The sequence below is a fragment of the Phaseolus vulgaris genome, chromosome 2 (assembly GCF_051622355.1).
Source record: "Phaseolus vulgaris cultivar YP4 chromosome 2, ASM5162235v1, whole genome shotgun sequence".
Taxonomy (NCBI): Eukaryota; Viridiplantae; Streptophyta; class Magnoliopsida; order Fabales; family Fabaceae; genus Phaseolus; species Phaseolus vulgaris.
In genome coordinates, this window is record NC_143499.1 from 26,714,913 (window position 1) to 26,738,234 (window position 23,322).

Below are 23,322 nucleotides of genomic sequence, written 5' to 3' on the forward strand. Positions count from 1 at the left end.
TATGACTCGTATTAAATGCGAGTTATTTAAAAAGTGGTTAATTACTTCAACATTTCTAAAAAAATTATATTGATGTAATAATATTTATTTTATTCATGATATTAATAATATTTTAGTTTATAAAATAATATATATTCATTAGCAAATTCAATAGAAGTTGTTTGGTAAAAAAAGTGAATAAATTATTTGTCAATTCATTAGCCAACTTATTTGTCATGTGTAAAAAATATTTAGGATTCTACCGTTTAAAATATATTTTTAAGATTATCTGATTCTAATTCTAAATATTGAAATTAAAATTATAATAGGATAGTGGTTAAAAAATTGGAAGAGAATGTTAAGATTGTTGATATGACTATTTGGATCCAAAGTTAAATTCAGAGATAGAAACAAAATCTTTTAACTGTTAGATAATACAAACTAATTCATGAAATTGTGCTTTTATATTGAATGATTTTTTTTCAATGTATAGACTGAATTTATCTTTTTTGAAAACTTATCTTAAGAATTCACATGCATATCAAATAAAAATTGAGTAAATATAGTAGTGATTAAATAAACTAAAATTACTAAAAACATTTAGAAAAACATCTCATCTAGATATAACACTACAAACATTTTTTTAATGTTTAACCAGGAGATAAAAGAGAAAATTCTTATTCCTATGTAGCTTAGAAAATAATAAATATCAAATAATCAAAATAGATTATTCGCATGATGCAGTTAAGAGTAGAAGTGGTTTTAAGAATTTAGATATTAAAATGAATAAAAATTTAGAAAGATAACATAGAATACCAAAATATGTCGTATCTTTTAATATAGTTACTAATGATAGTAAATTAACTGATCGGTTTGAAAAAATAAATATTTAATTATAATTTTAGTGTTAGTTTCAATTATTTTTCAATAGCTTCAGTCTTTTAATTATATACGATCTTATCTTTAAATACGAACGAGAAAACGTTTAGCCTATTCCGCTAGCGAGAGATTGAGATTGATTCATCGGTGCGTTTCTTCTGCTAGGGTTTCACCATCTTCATCAGCTTCAGAGCATATTCATCTTCATCTTTATCTTCATTATTCCAATGAAACCAGGTTTTATTTGATTCCTATTCCCCCACGCTTCTTCTCCACCCTCTCCCAACCCTAAACCAGTTATGATCATTGCCATGAACTCCATTTTCGCCGCGCATAACCTTCGCGTCTTCGGTCCCGGTTTGAATCCCTTCGCCCCCTATTGCATTGCCAATCATTCCCTCCGCGCTCGCTAAACAATTCCCCTCTTTTCCCCGCGCGTTCTTTCGTTTCCTCTTTTTCTCACTTTGAACATGTAAATTTTGAGCACACTGTTCCAGATTAGCTCTCTCGATTTTGGGGCTTTGATTAAGCGTCGTGGTTTTTTTTCTTCTTTGTCGTCGTTTTTGCGTTGTTGGTTGGTTGGTTGGTCGGTCAGAAAGGAAAAGATATGCTCGAGGAACAACCTGTTTTGTTCAGGAGGAGCCCTTCCCGGAGGCGCTTGAGACCTGGGTTTGATACCGATGATAGGGGCTGGACATCGCTTCATGTTTTCGCTAGGAAAGGCGATATCAAATTGGTAATGTGATTTTCATATCCGCCTTATGTGTTTTATCGCTGAATTTTGTGGTTAGAATGGGAGGGAGGGTGCTGTTTGTCAGGGAAATTGTTATTTGGGGTTTTTGAAATGGGAAAAATGTTATGGTTGCACTCGGGTTATTGGTTTATTCAATTTCGTTTTTTAGTTTGTTTGGAGGTTTCAATTTTGTTATCCTTGTTAGGGTCCTGTCATGTGTTTGCTATAGGCTGATGTCCATGCCCGAATCAGGGAAAAAATGACCGTTATAGAACTTGCACAATCTTCATCATCTTAGTTTGACCCAAACGACCTGTTTGAACAGAAGGGTGCTTTTATTTCGAAGTTGCCAAAAATGTTGTGTGGAATTTGAATGATTTCCTATTTGAATTTACTGTGGAGGGGTATCGATTAACTCTAGTTTTGGAGTATATTCATATTCTACACCATCTGGTAATTTTGAAATCAATTTATCCCTGTGGGGTTACGAAACCCTAATCTCATTGCATCCAAGGCTGTCTGTGATTTTTAACAGTGCTATCAACTAATTGCTGTTTTGTAATGAATTAGGTTTGATTCTTGATAGAAAACACCGATACAACCTTCAAGAAATGACAATTTCCTTTTAATACGTGATTTATTCCTTAAAGATATTCTGTGCGGAATATTTTTCATTAAGTTTAACTTCCTTTTTTCTTGGGTGGGAATGGAATAGCATGAACAGAGACTAATAGGTGCAGCATTTCATTGATTAATACATAAAAAATGTGAGATTTGAGATGCATAACGAGGTTCTTAACTTATTATATATAATCAAGCAGTAAAAAAATATTTACTAGTGTGAAATCCATAAAAAATGGGGTTTTTTTTCGGGAATGTGGATGAATTTAATGCAAATATGTGGTTGTTTCTAGATTTAGTAGAAGCTGGCTCTGACTTACCTGATCCCTGAATGCATTCTCAATAATGACGGTCAGTGATGAATAATGGGATTATTTTACTGGTTAATGTGATATTTGTAAATGGGATTGGGTATTCTGTTGACTTGAAGTGTTACTCGGTATTTATCATACCTTTCGAGTTCACACTTGGAGAATGGTGGGGGCTGGTGTTTCTTGAGTGGCTAACAAATCCACTCAATGTGTATAATGGCTGGCTAGAAACCAATATGGTTTTCACTAATAAGGAGCCTACATGATCTATCTCAAATGGACCTTTTTTTAATATTTATTTTGTCTAAATGTTGTGAAGAGTTTTTTTATGGATGAGCACCATAAGTGTTCGCACAACACCATGTCAGTAATGAGGATGAAAAATTGTGACCAGTTGACACTGTTCTTAGTGGTTTAAACAGCTTCTTCTCTCTTGGAGTATGGATTCACACATTTGACTTAATGTACCCACCACATTGTTGGGAGCCAAAAACCTTGTTCACTGGTCCACCCTTTATATGAATTCTTTTCTGAGTTTCAGTGTTTTCAAATCTTATGATGCTACCGAATTTTCTTTGTAGTACTTGAATACTTTGCCTCATGTAGTTGATGGTTTGCAAACCTGTTGGGTTATTCATGATGTATTGTTTTTAAGAGTTAAATTTTTATCATTTGTCACAAAAGGGTTGTCAATTGTGTCAATTTAGTCACACGGGGCCATCTTATGGTGTTGCTGAACAGGTTAAAAAACTTCTCGATGAAGGAATGAATGTCAATGTGTCTGCATGGGGCCCTAAATCAAAAGGAGTGACCCCTCTCCACCTTGCTGCGGAAGGTGGTCACATTGGAGTGATGGATGTACTACTTGAGCGTGGTGCTGACATTGATGCCAGAACCAAGGGTGCTTGTGGCTGTAAGTGATTTATTCTTGCCGTTTAGACTTGAGGCCTGGTGTTTTTTTGCCTAAGAACTACTTTGAAGTAAAAAGAGGTTTTCCAATTTTATGACAGCTTTTTGGTAATTTTAAATTTTTTAAGCTTAAGGTGTTTGCTATTAGGTTAAAATTTCCTGGATAGTGTGTAATGGAAAGTCTATTTATTTATATTTTTAAAATCTGTTTGACGGAGAAGAGGAAGTCAAGATAGGTTCGTAAAAATTACTGTAATAGTACAATGTCTATGCAGATTCAAAATATGAATTTTTTACATTGATGAGTATGTTCTCTCTGGAACCAGGGACACCGCTCCACATTGCAGCCAAAGAAAGGAGGAGGGATACTGTGAAATTCTTGATAGAGAATGGAGCCTTTTTGCCACCTGATATCAATGATAGCAGATTTAACCCTCCGCTTCATTACTGTCCAGGACTAGAATGGGCCTATGAGGAGATGAAGCGACATCGACAGCTAGACTTATCTGCTGGAGAGATGTCTTATAGCTCTGAAAGCTAATTAACTTTTCCGGGATTTGGTTGGTGTTTGATAGTGTTTTTGGATGCCCGTCAGAGAATATCAATGCAATGCTTGTCAGATTTGAAGCTAATCCCTTTTATAACTTTGGCATAAACTTGTTAATGCGTGCTTTCAGTAAGCGTATACAGACATGCACAGGATCAGTGTTGGGGTAATAAATGTAGACTGAAATAAAACAACACACTATATGAGTTGCTTAATGTATGAAGATGAGCTACTTAATGTTTATGTGTTTGGAACAACAATGTATGATTGCTGATTTGATAAATGCTGTGTTGTTGATGCTGTCATTTACGTGTGTTGTAGTGTTGTAGGCGCACACATACTGCTGCTTAGAAAGTATTTATTACTATTGTCATGCTGTGTTATGTTTCCTGTGAACAATATCTTTTTTTTTTCAAAGTTAAGATTTCTTTTCTCTTGATCTTTGTCTTGTTTTGACGAATTATTACGTGAAAAGGAGTTTTTTAATAAAAAAAATCTGACATGTTTGAAGAATTTAGTCATGTAAATGAATTGAAAGATGGTCTACTATGGTTTCAAATGTTTGTATAAAAAATGAGAAGGAAAATGTTTTATTAAGTCCTTATGCACATTACACACTTTTGATGCTGTTCACGTGGTCGAAATTAAAATGTGGCAAAGATAGTTTTGTAAATGTGGTCGAAATTAAAATGTGGCAAAGATAGTTTTGTAAATGTGATATAATAGAGAGAAAATTTTGTAGGGAAAGCTTTTTTAGGAAGGTTAGAATGTATGGCTTTAAACTAGAGGGGGAGTAAATTGTTTAAATAGGGTTTTCGCAAACTTTTAAGCCTTGAATGAAATTACTTCGTAAAAACCTATTGAGAAATCGCACAACACTAGGAAAACAATCGGTTGTTTCGTAGAAACAATCTGTTGTTTATACCAATAAACAAGTATCAAAACTGAATTTAAATAGTTAAGGATGCACACAGATGTTTATACTGATTCACTCTAAACTCAGAACTACATCCAGTCTTCTCAGAAATCATCGAGGAATTCCACTAAGCAATCAAACCTAGTTTACTTACAACACAACCAAGAAAGTGACTTTGATCCCCTCAAGACACACACTTCTCTTGGCCAACACACCAACACTAAGAATGTTGATCTTGATCCCCTCAAGAACACAGCACTTCTCAGCAAACAAACAAACAAACTTGTTCAACATAATACAAGGATTACACTTGTTACATAAGCAAATCTGAAATATACAAGCAGAAATCCTATCTCACACTCTTTGATCAATCACAATCTCTAAGCAATCTCAGCTCTTTGAAAAACTCAAAAACTTGTTTCAAAATCTTATTTCTCAAATCTGTTTTTTTTAATATATTCAAAGATATTGTTTGTTATCAAATCTTAATAAACTTATTCATTGTATTTAAAGATTGGTCAAAACATTTAAAGACTAGAGCATAAACAGTTAAAGCATTTAAAGCTCAGTCAAAGCTAAAACAGTTTTTTTGTTATGGTACCAAAACAAACAATCGGTTGTTTCCTCAAATCAATCGGTTGTTTTGGTTTTAACAGCTCAACCATTTGAAAAACAGTTTTCAACATTTTCTCAAAACATGTAAGTATAAAACAATCGGTTGTTTCGACAAAACAATCGGTTGTTTTTCACTTAGTTTGAAAAACACTTTTCTTTTAAAAGATTGAGAATGCCTATGCTTTGGATTCAATCTAGAGTGGATTACAAAACTCAAACTACCCCAGATTCTAACTAAGACAGCTCAGCAACAGCAAGCACAACCAAGCCTTCAACATTCTTCAAAGGGTTTGAATTCTTCAAAGCTTGAACACCACTTGGTTCAACAAACATTCTGCTGACTTTTGCATGTATGAGTGGTTTTAAACTCTTCCAAATGGATGTCAAGAATGCCTTCTTGAATGGCTACATCAATGAGGAAGTGTATGTAGATCAACCACCAGGCTTTGAAGATCACCAACATCCCAACCATGTCTTCAAGTTGAAGAAGGTTTTGTATGGACTGAAGCAAGCTCCAAGGCAGTGGTATGAGAGACTTAACAACTTTTTGTTGTCACATGGCTATGAAAGGGGAATGATAGACAAGACTCTTTTCATCAAAAAGTCAAATTTAGAAATAATTCTTGTGCAAATTTATGTTGATGACATCATCTTTGGTGCTACACAAGATAGTTTATGTGAAGAGTTTGTGGCTGCCATGAAAGATGAGTTTGAAATGCCTATGATGGGAGAATTGTCTTTCTTTCTTGGATTGCAGGTTAAGCAAACAAGTGATGGGATCTTTCTATGCCAATCAAAGTATTGCAAGGAGATTCTCAAGAAATTTGAAATGGAGAGCTGCAAAGAATCAAACACTCCATCAAGCTGCTACATGGATGCAGATGCTGCTGGAAAGGGAGTAGATCAAACCAAATACAGAGGATTGATTGGCTCTTTGTTATATCTAACAGCAAGTAGGCCGGACATTATGTTTGTGGTGTGTCTTTGTGCAAGATATCAAGCAAATCCTAAAGAGTCACACTTCAAAGCTGCAAAAAGAATTCTGAAATATCTCAAAGGAACATCAACTGTTGGGTTATGGTATCCTTCTCACTCTCCTATTCATTTAATTGGTTATTCAAATTCTGACTTTGCAGGATGCAAGCTAGATAGGAAGAGCACAAGTGGCACTTGCCACCTTCTTGGTTCAAGCCTTATCTGATGGCATAGCAAGAAGCAAACATGTGTTGCTCTCTCTACTGCTGAGACTGAGTATATAGCTGTTGGAAGCTGTTGTGCACAGATTTTGTGGCTCAAACAACAACTTGCACACTTTGGATTACAAATCAGCAAAGTTCCTTTGATGTGTGATAACACAAGTGCCATCAATCTTACCAAAAATCAGATTCAGCATTCAAGGACCAAACATATTGAGATACGTCATCATTTCATCAGAGATCATGTAAGTAATGGGGATTGTGAAGTGAAGTTTGTAGAGACAAAGCTGCAATTGGTTGATATCTTCACTAAGCCATTACCAAAAGAGAGGTTCTTCTTTCTAAGAAATGACTTAGGTATCCTTGATCTTAATAATCTCTCCTAAATCTATTTTGTTATATGTTAAAGTCTATTTGTGAAGACAAATAGGGGGAGAATTGATTGGTTCTTGTGTATCTTTCTCTGAAATTGTTTAAATCTGTTTAAATCTCTGTTATTAAAACTGTTTTTGCTGCTGCTGATAGAAACAACCGATTGTTTCGTGTAAACAATCGATTGTTTATCTGGAAATATGCTTTCAATGTGTGAAAATCTAACCTGTTGTTGTAAGAAGCATTGGATTGTATATATGCTACTTTTGCAGGTACTGCTTCAGATTCAATCAGATCAAACACAAGCACCAGGGATTTGTCTTCATCAAATAGGGGGAGATTGTTGAGCCAAGTGTGTTCAAGCTTTGAAGAATCCAAACCCTTTGAAGGATGATGAAAGGCTAGTTGTGCTTGTTGTTGCTGAGCTGTCTTTTAGATAGGGTCTGAGGTAGATTTTATGTATAGTCCACTCTTGATTGAATCCAAAGCATAAGCATTCTCAATCCTTTTAAAAGAAAAGGGTTTTTCAAACTAAGTGAAAAACAACCAATTGTTTTATACTTAGGTGTTTTTAGAAAGGTTGAAAACTGTTCTCAATGGTTGACTTGTTGTCAAACCAAAACAACCGATTGAATTGTGGAAACAACCGATTGTTTGTTTTGGGACCATAATAGAAAACTGTTTTGTGCTTTGACTAAGCATTAAATGATTTTCTAATTATTTACGCTCCATTTTTTAATGTGTTGACCAATCTTTAAATGCAATTAATAGTTTGTTAAGATTTGATAACAAACAACAACTTTGATTATATACAAAAAACAGATTTGAGTTTTTCAAGAGATTGAGATTTTGAAAAGTTGAGGATTGCTTAGAGATTGCTTTTGATCAAAGAGTGAGATAGGATTTTCATCTTGTATTGTATTGATTTTAGATTTGTTCTGTAACAAGTGTAATCCTTTGTATCCATTGAAAGAAACTTTGTGTGTTTGCTGAGAAGTGTTGTGTGTTCTTGAGGGGATCAAGATCAGCATTCTTAGTGTAGTTGTGTTAGACCAAAGGGAGTGTGTGTCTTGAGGGGATCAAAGTCACTTCTTTGGTTGTGTTGTAAGTAATCTAGGGTTGATTGCTTAGTGGATTCCCCAGTGGTTTCTGGGAAGACTGGATGTAGCTCTGGGTTTAGAGTGAACTAGTATAAACCTCTGTGTGCATTTTCTCTATCCTTTAACTCTTTAATTTCAGTTGTGATATTTGTGAACTGGTATAAACAATCGATTGTTTCTACGAAACAACCGATTGTTTTTCTGGTGTTGTGCTTTTTGCTTTGTGTTTTGACAAACTAATTTCTTAATCAAGTTATTCTCGAGGTAATTTCATTCTAAGCATAAAAGTTTTCGAAAACCCTCTTTAAACCATTCACCCCCTCTAGTTTAAAGCCATACATTCTAACAATATCATGTTTTTCATTTACGAACATTCCCATGACCTAAGTCCAACAAAGTCAAGGTTATTCCGTGGGAATAGGAAAATTAGTCTTAGTCCGAAAAGAACCCTTGACCTGAACGATGATGCAGGAGTACAAGTCAATAAGAGTTTTCGATCTCTAGTAAGTGTTGTTGGAGGTTACGAGAACATGTCATTTTTTTAGCGTGATGTCCGAAACTATGTAAGTCAGCATAGACGTGCCTTGGGGAAGGATGGTGATGGTCGGACATTATTGGCCCACTTTTCATGCATGCGAGAATTGAATAGGGATTTCTTCTTTGAAATTGACATCGATGATGAAAATCATATAAGAAATGTCTTCTGGGCAGATGCTAGAAGTCGGGCTGCATATGAGCATTTTGGAGACGTCGTATTATTTGATACAACGTACCTTACCAATAAATATGACATGTCGTTCACTGTATTAATCACCACGGTCAGTCAATCCTATTAGGTTGTGGACTTTTGTCCTCTGAGGACACTGAGACATTTATATGGCTATTTAAGTGTTGGTTAAATTGTATATTCTACAAGGCCCCAATTGGCATTGTTACTGACCAATGCAGGGCCATGAAAAACGTTGTTGTTGTTGTTGTCTTCCCTCAAACACGTCATAGATGGTGTTTGTGGGACATCATGAAAAAAATAGCAGAGAAGTTGGCAGCATATCAGGATTACAAGAATATCAATCATCAAATGAAGGTTGTTGTCTATGAATCCATGACTGTGGTTGAATTTGAATGTAATTGGGAAAAATTTATAACATCATTTGGATTAACGAATGGTTGGCGACACTTTATGAGGAACGTCAAAGATGGGTCCCCTGTTATTTGAAGGGACAATTTTGGGCTGGAATGTCCACAACTCAGTGAAGTGAAGGCATGAATGCTTTCTTTGATGGATATATTAACCCCAGCAGAACCCTCCAACAGTTTGTCCATCACTATGACAATGCTTTACAGCAAAAAGCTGAAAATGAGTATGAGGCTGATTTTTCCTCCTTAAACAATGTTATTCCTTGTGGGTCTAATTCATCCATTGAGAACAATTCCAGGCAGAATACACACATCGCAAGTTTGTTGAATTGCAAAATGTATTCAAGGCCAAGATGAATTGTCTCATACAAGATGTTAGTGTTGATGGATACAGATGTAAGTACCCGGTTCTTGAGGAGTGCATGCAGAATGAACGTACTGAAGATCAAATTTTCATTGTATTTTTTCATCGTGAAAACCATGATGTTCAGTGCAACTGCATGTTGTTTGAGTTAAGGGGAATTTTATGCAAACATTGTTTGGTTGTCGTAGCCCAAGAAAGACTTGAGAAGGTCCTGTCGAAATATGTTTTCATGAGGTGGTCCAAAAATCTGAGAAGAAGACACACATACATTAAAGCATCCTATACCGCAGGAAAAGAGGAGGCGCATATTGAGAGGTATGATACAATGTGTAAAAGGTTTTGTCATATTGCTGAAGTTGCATGTGTTATGACTGTGTTTGACGTTCCATGTTTTTTCATGTACTCGTGTTATGTTTATGCTGACGCCGTGTTAAAAGGATAAAGCATGTGGAAGTTCGTAAAATATACTTATGCATGAGTTCATGGTCAAAGAAATACGTTGTTCATGGATCGAAAAACAAGGGTCAAAAGTAAAAGTGGTTATCCGTTTGCGTCCAAGTCTCCACCTGTAGTATGTGAAGATAAATGTCTTAACTAATGTCATGTGCATGCTTATTGGTTAAAAAAAACATATGACATCGCTTAACAATAAAATACGTTGTAATGTCATATTTTTACGAACTCAAAATTAAAATATATAACACAAAAGTATTAGAAGATATAAACAATGAAGAGATGATTCATTCCTGTTTTGCAACGGCTTGTTCATCTAACCGCTGCATGAGAAGACATAAAATAAGTCATACACTGCTTCATTGCAGCAATTTAGTCACTTAACCGCGGTTATATACTTACATTTCAACAATAAATTTTTTAACCCAAATTTATAAACCTGACAACAAAACAGTTAACCACATCAGGCGCCAAAATTGATATATAGACAATTATGAAGATTTATATTAAAAGTTGTACCATTTACACATAATCAAAATCTTCATATATTCAAAATTCTAAGATCTACATATAATAGAAATGTTCATGGGTTACCCACTACGAAACTATTCGATCATTTTGTTCCTAATTTGCATAAAGTACTTTGCCCATTTCTCACAGAGTTCTTTGAGATCTTTAGTTGTCAGTGCCTCTTGACTCTGAAAAAACTGTCAAATGGAACAATACATGTTAGTGTTAATGAATAAAAAAAGATAGACCATATACCCTTATGACATAATACCTGATCCCAGTACTCTATAAGTGTCCCCCGCGCTATCGTCCACATCCAATGCATGATATAGTAACCACATTCGAAATTCCCTTCTTGCTTATTGGACTATTATGAAAAAGAGTGATAATTATTTTAGTCTCATTCGACAAATGTTAAACTTAATAAGCGTAATCAATAATTGACTAACCTTGAGAACAATCCAACGAACCTTTCCTCATCTATTCATTTGCCTAAAAACAGAAACAAGAGTGATTATTAATTCATAACACATTGTATAATAATTTACATTATTGTACCTCGCAATGTTGTTGGCATGTGCATTGGACGACCTGTGCAATGAACAAAACCACACAACAGTTTTATCCATAAGGCAAAGAAGCAGTAATTGCCAGTGAGATCTGGTATAAAATAGTTCATTAGTGTTTCTTTTAATTAAGTTAGTACCTGTGTAAAAATCTTTCACTTACCCATTTATGAAAGGAACGAAATAAATCCTTCTTTTTATTTCCACAAGCCAAATTCGAACGTATTTTAGACACTGTTGGTCTCCATTTCCAGACAGCTGTATTGATTGTGGGTTCAGGAAGCCATAAGTACCATCATTTTCACCATTGTTACTGATTTCATTTATATACCCACATTGTTAATATAAATATCATTCATTCACACCATTCATCAAACATCATTTCAATAAATAGCATGTACTGATTAAAGGTATTTACATGATCCATACTTGAATAATTGAGATGTTCAGGTATTGATTACCCTGGATGATTTCAAGCAGATCTTGCATGCTTACGCATAATGGAAGTCCACCATTGTTAACACCAAATAATTCGGCATCCCAGGGAATCGGACAAGGATTGTCAAAGATTTCACTACAAACTTTGATTAAGTCTTGGATTGGGCTTAATGATTTTTGAACTTCTGGTTGGACTTCAGGGCTTAAAGGAGTTGCATCAGTGTCATCATGTTCAACTGGTTGAGGTACATTACATCGTTCCTGGAATTCAGCTCTGGCTTCTTCACGAACTTGTTCTTTAATGGTGTTCCTCAGTTGTTCAATCAGTTGTTCTTGTATGGTCTTCCTCATTTCTTCAGTCATTTGTTGTTTTATGGTGTTACCCAATTCATCCATCATTTCCTGACTCACATTTGCAGAAGACCTACGTTGAGATACTGATCCAAAATATTCTCTTAGACCAACAACAAAACCAGTTGTCCTAACACGCCCCGGGTGTTCTATGGTTTCAAGAGCCAAGGTCAAAATGTCTTCTCGACCCGTGGGATTAAAATTTCCCTAGTCTCTTTGGTACTTTAGCTCAGCCTGTCAAAATTCATAGAATTTGTTAATACAATACTATGTAATGATAAGTTTAAACGACTGAAAAATTCAGATGTAATTATGAACTTACAATTCGCTCAAAAACTTGTAATGTACGCTCAGATGTCATGTTACCCGTGGGTGTAGTTCTCGCCAACTCCCATAGGTCACATCGATTAGGAGGGGATGGAGAAGACACATCGTCAGCGGAATGTGATTCAGCCTGTCTTCTCTTCATCTTTTCCTCTACTATTCTTCTCTCAAGCAAGTCATAACCTCCTCGAGAAAGGCGGTGTGGGGTAGCATTTCTCCCTGCGCAATCATTTTGGCTTTGTTCCTGATTTTCTGCAATAAGATCAGGCACATATAACTGATCAATTCCATGATTAGATAAAATAACACATGTAATAAAATATTGACCAACTTGCCATTGTGGATCGGTTCAAGTCTTAACAAATTCAGACCAGGTCTCTTGATCTATTGGATAACCCACACAAGGAAACTTGTCCTTGTAACGACCAAAGACGTAATGGGATGTGAGATACGTTTTAAATTGCCTCCATTTTGTACTGACTGAACACATTATCTTCTTCTGAATATCATGGGAAGTCTCAAATGCATATTTTGACTACAAATTATGTTAACAAAATCATTCACATTAAATTCACTCCACCTTATTCACGTCAAATTCAATACACATTATTGACTAACATTAAAATAAATTACTTACACAAATCTTTTCCCATATCAGATTCCTCTGTACTTGTGATACCTCTTTCCAGCTGGGGGTCAATATGGAGACCTCCTTTCGAGCTAAGGATCCTAAAAAGGTTACAAATCTAGCCTTATTAGGGTCTTTTGGCCTGCTGTTTTTGGGTCAATCTGAACTAGAACCTTATCATTATCAGGCCTAAGCACAACATCTTCTAATCCTGTAAGACCCCTATTATTCCTTCTTGACTCACCCTCAGCCATGTCACGCACCTACAAAGAATAAAAACATATTTAAAATTATTAATACAACGGTCACCTATCAAAGTCTGATGACTGAGTACTACTACATAATATCAAAAGTTACCAAAATACAAAAAAGTGGTTTAGGAGTATGAACTGAGATTCATTTCCTGTATACAAAATACAAAATGCCTAGGTCGATCACCCCCGAACCCAATACGAAGACCTTCATTACAGTACAGTATATTTCAAATAGAAAGTTCGAAAATTTAATAATAAAAATGGCACCTTGGAACATCAAGCGCAGACTTGTGATCGCTGAAGAATGACAATGTGAACAGAGTGCAGGCGAATGAAGTACGAACCAACGGTGCCGGAATGAAGGCAGGAGAATGAAATAGAAAAGAAGATTAATCACAACGTCTGGAGCACAACCGCTGCAAAACGAAGGACAACGATGAAACACAAGTAATAGCGCGAATGACATGACAAGTTCGAAACAGGATTTTAAGTGGGCTTTAAAATAGTACATTACAGCGATTCTTATTATTAACCAATGTCATATATTGTTTGTTAACTAAAAACTTTAACATCACATCGGTTACGACAGTTACCCGATGTAAATTATTTGAGGGTAACGTATGTATAATATAACCCAATACAGTTTGACTATAGTTTCGCCAATCACATTAACTTCGTTGAACGAGTGAAGCACTTCGTTCAAGCAGTGAAGCACGAAAGTGACATTGTGTTTGCCGTTGTTTGTTGTTCACCTACTTGTGTGTTAATTTCTCCTATGACATTAAGTCCCATGAAGAAGTGAAACGGACACAATTCACACGTTTCATTTAATAAATGATTTTCCTATCGAAATCGTACTAAACTGAACAAACCCCATGCATGCATCACTTCGTGAAGATTGTTGGATTCTTTTGAGAATTGTTCCTGTTGAACGGTGTGGGAGACCATGCAATTCATTGACTGAGAGCAACACCAAGACCAACCCCTTTGATCTATTTAAAACGTACTTCAACGTCCTCAATTCACACATACGTTGTCTCTCACAGTTTCAATTTGCCTCTGTCCAACATACCTCTTTCCATTATCTGCAAAAATGTCGCATTCCAATCCGGAGCTGTCACGAATAATTTGGAACAGAGACCCCATAGCCGTTTTCACCACCATGAGTTTCCCAAATGAGGTACGTTAATTAAGTGCTGATGTTGTATTCATTTCCCAATTGCCAATGTAAACATAATTATGAAGTCTATCTAATGTGCTTTCATGAGGAATTATTGAAGGAATATGGCCATGTAGATCGTTTGTTTGCCATAAACAATCAAGCCAACCTCGAAAGGCATTGGGTGCTAGCGGATGCGGCAGGAATCATTCATCATCTTGAATATAATGAAGACTTATTGGATCCAAGGTTGACTAACGGGTGGATGGAAATAAGGAACTTCTATAGGTTGCTTGGTCACCACCACATATTAATTGGATATGTTAGTGCCAGACGATGGGGAAGTTGCTATGAACGATTTTTGTGTGACATTGCATCAACAGAAGCTATGTTCCAGGGTCAGTTTGCTCATTACATGCTTACCCTGAATGCATAAGTTTATAACGACGATTATATGGTAATATATGTTATACTTTTTCAATTTACTTAAAAATATACAACTTTTATCCCACAAGTTTATGACTGCAAATTGTTTGTATGTGTGGGCAGATTGTGTCTGGAGAAGGTCTTGGAAATTATATCCGGGATTCAGATTTCAGACACTACATCGTATGTGGACCACTAACTGATGAAATATTTGTAGTCGAGGCATCACCAACCTCATCCAACACTTTCTACCTTGGACCTCTATGGAATGAGTTTTGTACGTTAAACAAAATTCAAGAAGGGGACCACATTATCTTTGAGTTCCAAATAGATGTCCCAAATGAACGCATCAGAGTTATGCTTTGTGACTAATATGTCTTGAATTTTTTAATATTTTGAATAATTTAGTATTATGTTAGGTTAATATCGCATGTAGTAATTCACAATATTAATAGACTTCATTTACTTATTGCTTGCCATTCAGTGTCTATTAATTTGTTAAGAACACCACACTCACCCTAAAAAAGTGGTTACCCCAGTGTGTGTAACTAGTTACCTGTGTTGCCTTGGCTGGCATGAACCCTTGACAGTACCACCTGCATCCAATTATCCATGAATGACTTACTCACCACCCCCCAGCACATAAATGGCACCCTCACACCCCGAACACTCAACATTGCCCTTCACACACCCTTGGACCAACCAAGGACTTGCTCAACCCCCACTTTCGTCCACAATTAGTCTCAGAGAAAAAAGTGGTTACCCCTGTGTCTGTAACTGGTTACCTGTGTTGCCTTGCCTAGCATGAACCCTTGACAGTACCACCTTCATCAAATCATCCACGAATAACTTCATCACCATCCCCCCATCACAAAAATGGCACCCTCAAACCTCGAACACTCAACATTTCTCTTCACACACTCTTGGACCAACCAAGGACTTGCCCAACCCACACTTTTGTCCATAATTATTCTCAGGTAAAAGAGTGGTTACCCCCGTGTGTGTAACTGGTTACATGTGTTGCCATGCCTGGCATTAACCCTTCACAGTACCACCTGCATCCAATCATCCACGAATGACTTCCTCACCACCCCCCAACACAGAAATGGCACCCTCACACCCGGATACTCAACATTGCCATTCACACACCCTTGGACGAACCAAGGACTTGCCCAACCCCCACTTTCGTCCACAATTAGTGTTAGGGAAAAAAGTGGTTACCCCTGTGTGTGTAACTGGTTACCTGTGTTGCCTTGCCTGGCATGAACCCTTGACAGTACCACCTGCATCCAATCATCCACGAATGACTTCCTCACCACCCTCCTAGCACAAAAATGGCACCCTCACACCCCAGACACTCAACATTGCCCTTCACACACCCTTGGACTAACCAAGGACTTGTCCGACCCCCACTTTCGTCCACAATTAGTCTCAGGGAAAAAAAGTGGTCACCCCTGTGTGTGTAACTGGTAACCTGTGTTGCCTTGGCTGGCATGAACCCTTCACAGTACCACCTGCATCCAATCATACACGAATGACTTCCTCACCACCCCCTACCACAGAAATGGCACATTCACACACCAGACACTCCACATTGCCATTCACACACCCTTGGACCAACCAAGGACTTCCCAACCCCCACTTTCGTCCACTACCAGTCTCAGGGAAAAAAATGGCTACGTCGATGTCTGTAACTAGTTATCTGTGTTGCCTTGCCTGGCATGAACCTATGACAGTACCACCTGCATCCAATCATCTAGTAATGACTTCCTCACCACCCTCCCAACACAGAAATGGCAGCCTCTCACCCCGTCAACATTGCTTTTCACACACCCTTGGACCAACCAACGACTTGCCCAACCCCCACATTTGTTCACAATTAGTCTCAGGGAAAAAAAGTGGTTACTCTTCTGTGTGTAACTGGTTACCTGTGTTGCCTTGCCTGGCATGAACCCTTGACAGTACCACCTGCATCCAATCATCCACTTATGACTTCCTCACCACCCCCCCTAACACACAAATGGCACCCTCACACCCCGGACACTCAACAATGGCCTTCACACACCCTTGGACCAACTAAGGACTTGCCCAACCCCCACTTTCGTCCACAAATAGTCTCAAGGAAAAAATTGTTTCCCTTGTGTGTGGAACTAGTTACCTGTGTTACCTTGCCTGACATCAACCCTTCACAATACCACATGCATCCAATAAACCACGAATGACTTCCTCAACACCCTCCCAACACAGAAATGGCACCCTCACACCCCGAACACTCAACATTGCCCTTCACACACCCTTGGACCAACTACGGACTTGCCCAACCCCCACTTTCGTCCACAACTAGTCTTAGGGAAAAAATTGTTACCCTTGTGTGTGTAACTGGTTACCTGTTGCCTTGGATGGCATGAACCCTTCACAGTACTACCAACTCCAATTAACCACGAATGACTTCCTCAATACCCTCCCACCACAGAAATGGCACCCTCGCACCCCGGACACTCAACATTGCCCTTCACACACCATTGGAACAACCAAAGACTTGCCCAACCCCCACTTTCGTCCACAATTAGTCTCAGGGAAAAAAACGGTTACTCATGTGTGTGAACTGGTTACTTGTGTTGCCTTGCCTGGCATAAACACTTCACAGTACCACCTTCATCCAATAATCCACGAATGAATTCCTCACCACCCCCCAGCACAGAAATGGCACCCTCACACCTCGGACACTCAACATTGCCCTTGACACACCCTTGGAAAAACCAAGGACTTGCCCAACCCCCACTTTCGTCCACAACTAGTCTTAGGGAAAAAAGTGGTTACCCCTGTGTGTGTAACTGGTTACCTGTGTTGCCTTGCCTGACAAGAACCCTTCACAGAACCACCTGCATCCAATCAACCACAAATGACTTTCTCAACACCCTCCCAGCACAGAAATGGCATCCCCACACCCCGGACACTCAACATTGCCTTTCACACCACTTTCGACCCACCAAGGACTTGCCCAACTCCCACTTTCGTCCACAATTAGTCTCAAGAAAAAAGTGGTTACCCGCGTGTGTGTAACTGGTTATCTGTATTGCCTTGCCTAACATGAACCATTGACAGGACCACCTACATCCAATCATCCACAAATGACTTCCTCACCACCCTCCCAACACAGAAATGGCACCCTCACACCCCGGACACTCAACATTGCCCATCACACACCCTTGGACCAATGAAGGACTTGCCCAAACCCCACTTTCGTCCACAATTAGATTCAGGGAAAAAACTGGTTACCCTTGTATGTGTAATTGGTTACCTGTGTTGCCTTGCCTAACATGCACCTTTGACAGTACCACCTGCATCCAATCATCCACGAATGACTTCCTCACCACCCCAGCACAGAAATGGCACCCTCACACCCCGAACACTCAACATTGCCCTTCACACATCCTTGGACCTTGCCCAACCCCCACTTTCGTCCACAATTAGTTTCATGAAAAAAACGGGTTACCCCTGTGTGTGTAACTGGTTACCTGTGTTGCCTTTTCTGGCATGAACCCTTGACATTACCACATGTATCCAATCATCCACAATTGACTTCCTTACCACCCTTCCAGCACAGAAATGGCACCCACACACCCCGACCACTCAACATTCCCTTTCACACACCCTTGGACCAACCAAGGACTTTCCCAACCCCCACTTTCATCCACAATTATTCTCAGGGAAAAAAGTGGTTACCCTTGTGTATGTAACTAGTTACCCGTGTTGCCTTGCCGGGCATGAACCCTTGACAGTACCACTAGCATCCAATCATTCTCGAATGACTACTGCACCCCCCAGCACAGAAATGGCACCCTCACATCCTGGACACTCAACATTGCCCTTCACACATCCTTGGACCAACCAAGGACTTGCCCAACCCCCACTTTCGTCTACAATTAGTCTCAAGGAAAAAAGTGGTTACCCTTGTGTGTGTAACTGGTTACCTGTGTTGTCTTGCCTGGCATGAACCCTTGACTGTACCACCTGCATCCAATCATCCACAAATGACTTCCTCACCACCCCCTAGCACAGAAATGGCACCCTCACACCCCGGACACTCAACATTGCCCTTCACACACCCTGAGACCAATCAAGGACTTGCCCAACCCCCTCTTTCGTCCACAATTAGTGTTAGGGAAAAAGTGGTTACCCCTGTGTGTGTAACTTAGCTGTGTTGCCTTGCTTGGCATGAACCCTTAACAGTACCACCTGCATCCAATCATCCACGAATGACTTCCTCACCACCCCCCCAGCACAGAAATGGCACCCTCACACTCCGGACACTCAACATTGCCCTTCACACACTCTTGTCATTCAAATATTCATTACATATTTGTAAGTTATTTCGTTTTCACCTACTTCTGTCTTATTTATAGGCAAAGTAATGAAACATGAAATCACAAATGATATTTCAAAATCAATAATTAAAGTTATACATATATAACATGAAATACTCATTGTAAGTTTTACATATGTATAGTTCTCTGAATAAAATGCAAACCCATGTACAAAAACATTTACTTATTACAAGTTACAAATTTCAATGACAACTTGAACTCTATATCCTATCCTAATAATCAAACATTGTAGTGTGTCACTTTTTTCAACCCTTCAACTCTATATTTGACAGCAATTGTTGACGATGGATATTGTCTTCGTGAAGCACCCATTTGCAAACCAACTTCTGCCGCAAACTTTGAATTTCAACCTGAGCAGCCAACATCTCAAATTAATATATACACTTGTGCCTTAAAAGACAAACAAAAACATATATAAATCTAATGAAAGTAAAATCACCTGAAGTATCTTATGGCATATTGTTGTTGTCAAACTTCTGGACTTCATCCCATAAATTCATATATTTAAGGACCATGAGCCCACAATCATAACTGAAAAATGTCAACCACAACGACAACAATCAGTTCAACATAAACGTATGTACCCTTAATTACATCGTACTACAAAATGGATAACTACTCACTTATTTGGTTGTAATGGAACCTTTGGTTCAATAATGTTGGGAGGAACATCCATTCCAATGATACTAAACATATGTTGAAGTCTTTGTGCCTGGCCAAATACAATCAATTTCAAAAACACAAAAAAAGCATACAACAAAAATGAATTAATATTTTACATTTCACGAACAATACACGTTTACTTAGCAACATACATTCCATAGCTTTATTAATACGTTTGCGTGACCGATCATTGTGCCCAAGGGAATCCAATACAAAGAACTCCTTACTGTCACACTTAACCACATAACACCACCAGTGGTCATCATGCACAAATGGTACAAAGACCTACGTTTCAGCAAAACAATGGTCACCATCCATGTTTATAAAGTACGTAATCATCTAATTTTTATGTATATGTTGGAATCTGGCAGTCACAAATTCAGTATGTGATATATGTTGGAATTCAAAGATGCCATTCTGGAAATAAACTTTGTAATCCTTTGCAACCCAAACCCACAATTTCGATTTTGGGTTCTTCATTTCTTCAATAATAGTACTCTGTAATGAAATGGAATGACAAAATTACAAAAACACTATAAATCTATGAATGAAAGAACAAATATATTACACATACTGCAAAAAAGGACTAAATAAAAAGCGTTTGACCTTGCCACTTCCACTTTTTTTTGTTTCATCATACATCATTGTACTACATGCAAACAACATAACCTACAAGCAATAATCATCGGTTAATTTTATATCAAACTTTATATGAGAAATGTTTACAATAAATTTTACCATGTTGTCGACTTTCCCTCTAGGCCTAAGGGAATGGATGTCAGCTTGTGTCAAGATCTGCTTATTCACCTCTACGACAACTCTACACACACAAAAAAAACATTATATAACATACCATGATTTTACTACAGAACCCTAAAACTTCACACTTTAATATTCACAAACCTATTATTGTCTCCATCAAAACCACAGGTCAAAGTCTGGTAAATAAGTTGACAATCAACACCATGATGGGTCTTACCGGTATTTCTTGGAGTTGGTGTCTTGTATGATGATGACTCCACATTATCGTCGCCCTTAAAAACTTGATCTTGTAGAAGTCTTATTTTGTCTTCAATGGCGGTAATGCGATTGTCATTTTCCTTAGCCTTTTCTTTGCACTTTTGTTGGAACTTTCGTAGTTCACACAAAATCCTGTCCAAATCAATGCAAGTGAAGGAGGATTCTTCATTTTCAAACAATTTTGGTGATGACTCTCGACCAAAATTTCGTGCTTCAACCACTACGTCCAACACCTCTTCTTCCTCTGATAGACCCCAATCCCATATAATCTAAATTTTTTTTCCAATAAACTGATTTACAAAAGTGAAAACCACACCTTCAAAATGAGGAAATAAGAATAACCATTTAGTTCATAAAAAAGTTCAAAATACCTTATTCGAAGCAAATGCAACATGTATTTTGCTTGATCGGTCATTTACACATGGTCAGGCAAGAACACATTGAAAAGAACATGTTGGACTCCCATCACCAACACCCACATGTTGAACTGTCCACAACTGTTACAATGAGAAAAGGTTTTTTTTTTAAATTATTTTCAATTTCAACAATACAAGATTTCTCCTTCACTTCCACAATGAAAATATGGATAAACCACTTCAACTAACCTACAGCACAACAACACATCCAGCTAGGTATACTCTGGCTGAATTTTTTTGCTTGTTCAAAGTTTCAGAAGCACGCGCTAGACTGATAACAAGTAACCTGTGGACGACTTCACCCCAGTTGTACATACTCAAAGAATCTAACTTATCTAACAAAGTAAACGGAAAACTACAAAAAGACCTAGATGTTCGAGGAAAATATAAAATAGCAAACCCAAGCAATATATACAATTTACAAATACATCAACATCTTTTTCTTTTTTTTTTTTACTATCATTCAACTTCCTCACAATACCAACAATTGTAATGTCCTCAGAACCAAATAATATTTTAACAAGGCCCCTTCATCATCTTGTAATTCAACTTTTATACCACTAATTCCTAATCCCGAACTAATACAGACATCAAAAGTACTAAATGGCACAAGATGTTGCCTTATCCTAAAACATTGGTCCTCAGCAGACCACCTCCTAACCAACTCCTTCAAAATAGTACTTGAAATATTTAATGGTTGTTCCAATCAGAGCAACCATTTAAACGGTGTACTTTCAATCCTCTTACTTTGGGAAGAAGATAACATACCATTAATCTGAATGATATGTTCTATACATACCCTGTGTCTCACCCTAATGTGCAATTGTAAACAATAAACTGATTACTTGCTTTACAAAAGAACAAGAAACAATATATACCTTGTAAGATAAACATACATTAACTTCGTTCACACCATACTTGTCTGCCATTTCTTTTCCTTCAAAAAGAAACCTAACATGGACAACACAAAAAATGAGCAAACAGAACAAATGGTGAACCACAAAAACTCCAAATGAACGAACCAAAACACATCACAACAAAGGAAAGAACACATACTCACCAAGACAATACGAACACGAACACCAACAAACGCAACAAACCCCAAAACGAGGTCAATGTCAGAACAAAGACGAAGGGAAACGAAAGTAAACACCCACAACCCAATCAGAAATCCAACAAAACGGATAAACTGAAAATAACTCAACCTCAAGCACTGCACCCGAAAAAGAGAGAAGGCAGCAGCACTTAATTTGACCTAAATTTGAAACGTATTACAGAAGGAGCAAACAGAACAAACCCCAAACGAAATCACTGTCAGAACAAAGACGAAGGGAAACGGAAGTAAAAACCCACAACCCAATCAGAAATCCAACAAAACGGATAAACTGAAAACAACTCAACCTCCAGCACTGCACCCGAAAAAGAGAGAAGGCAGCGGCACTTAATTTGACCTAAATTTGAAACGTATTACAGAGGGAGCAAACAGAACAAACCCCAAACGAAATCACTGTCGGAACAAAGACGAAGGGAATCGGAACCCCACACCCACAACCCAGTCGAAAATCCAACAAAACGGATAAACTGAAAACAACTCAACCTCAAGCACTGCACCTGAAAAAGAGAGATGGCAGCGACGCTTAATTTGACCTAAATTTGAAATGTATTACAGAGTGAGCAAACAGAACAAACCCCAAACGAAATCACTGTCAGAACAAAGACGAAGGGAATCGGAACCCCACACCCACAACCCATTAGGAAATCCAACAAAACGGAAAAAGTGAAAACAACTCAACCTCAAGCACTGCACTCGAAAAAGAGAGAAGGCAGCGACAATTAATTTTACCTAAATTTGAAATGTTACAGCAGTTTTCACAACCACCCGGTGTATGCGCATCACAAACAAGTTCAAAAATGCTACGACGGTTATCACTACCAACCGCTGTAAAGCACTCCCCTAAAAACACTTGCCACGTCATCGAACGCAAACTCACTTTGCCATGTCACCCCTCGATGCCACGCCTATGCAACGCCGTGCCACTTATGCAGC

General features: G+C 37.8%; 1 protein-coding gene and 2 pseudogenes across 1 annotated transcript; 2 read left to right on the top strand and 1 right to left on the bottom strand.

The window, feature by feature from the left end:
- The first annotated feature begins 898 nt into the window (after positions 1–898).
- LOC137811128 (phytochrome-interacting ankyrin-repeat protein 1) lies at positions 899–4,284 on the top strand. The gene is made up of 3 exons (XM_068612729.2): positions 899–1,594; positions 3,265–3,436; positions 3,759–4,284. The coding sequence occupies exons 1-3, from the start codon at positions 1,466–1,468 to the stop codon at positions 3,971–3,973; spliced, it is 516 nt and encodes a 171-aa protein (XP_068468830.1). The 5' UTR covers positions 899–1,465; the 3' UTR covers positions 3,974–4,284.
- Positions 4,285–8,531: 4,247 nt separating this feature from the next.
- LOC137809290 (protein FAR-RED IMPAIRED RESPONSE 1-like) lies at positions 8,532–10,121 on the top strand (annotated as a pseudogene).
- A 9,504-nt stretch (positions 10,122–19,625) lies between these two features.
- On the bottom strand, positions 19,626–23,027 carry LOC150029080 (uncharacterized; annotated as a pseudogene).
- Between the last annotated feature and the right edge of the window lie 295 nt (positions 23,028–23,322).

Excerpts from the sequence above, each read along its gene's own strand:
- LOC137811128 (XM_068612729.2), top strand. The coding sequence starts at position 1,466 with ATGCTCGAGGAACAACCTGTTTTGTTCAGGAGGAGCCCTTCCCGGAGG. Across the intron at positions 1,595-3,264 it reads GGAAAGGCGATATCAAATTG|GTTAAAAAACTTCTCGATGA; the intron begins GTAATGTGATTT and ends GTTGCTGAACAG. Across the intron at positions 3,437-3,758 it reads AACCAAGGGTGCTTGTGGCT|GGACACCGCTCCACATTGCA; the intron begins GTAAGTGATTTA and ends CTCTGGAACCAG.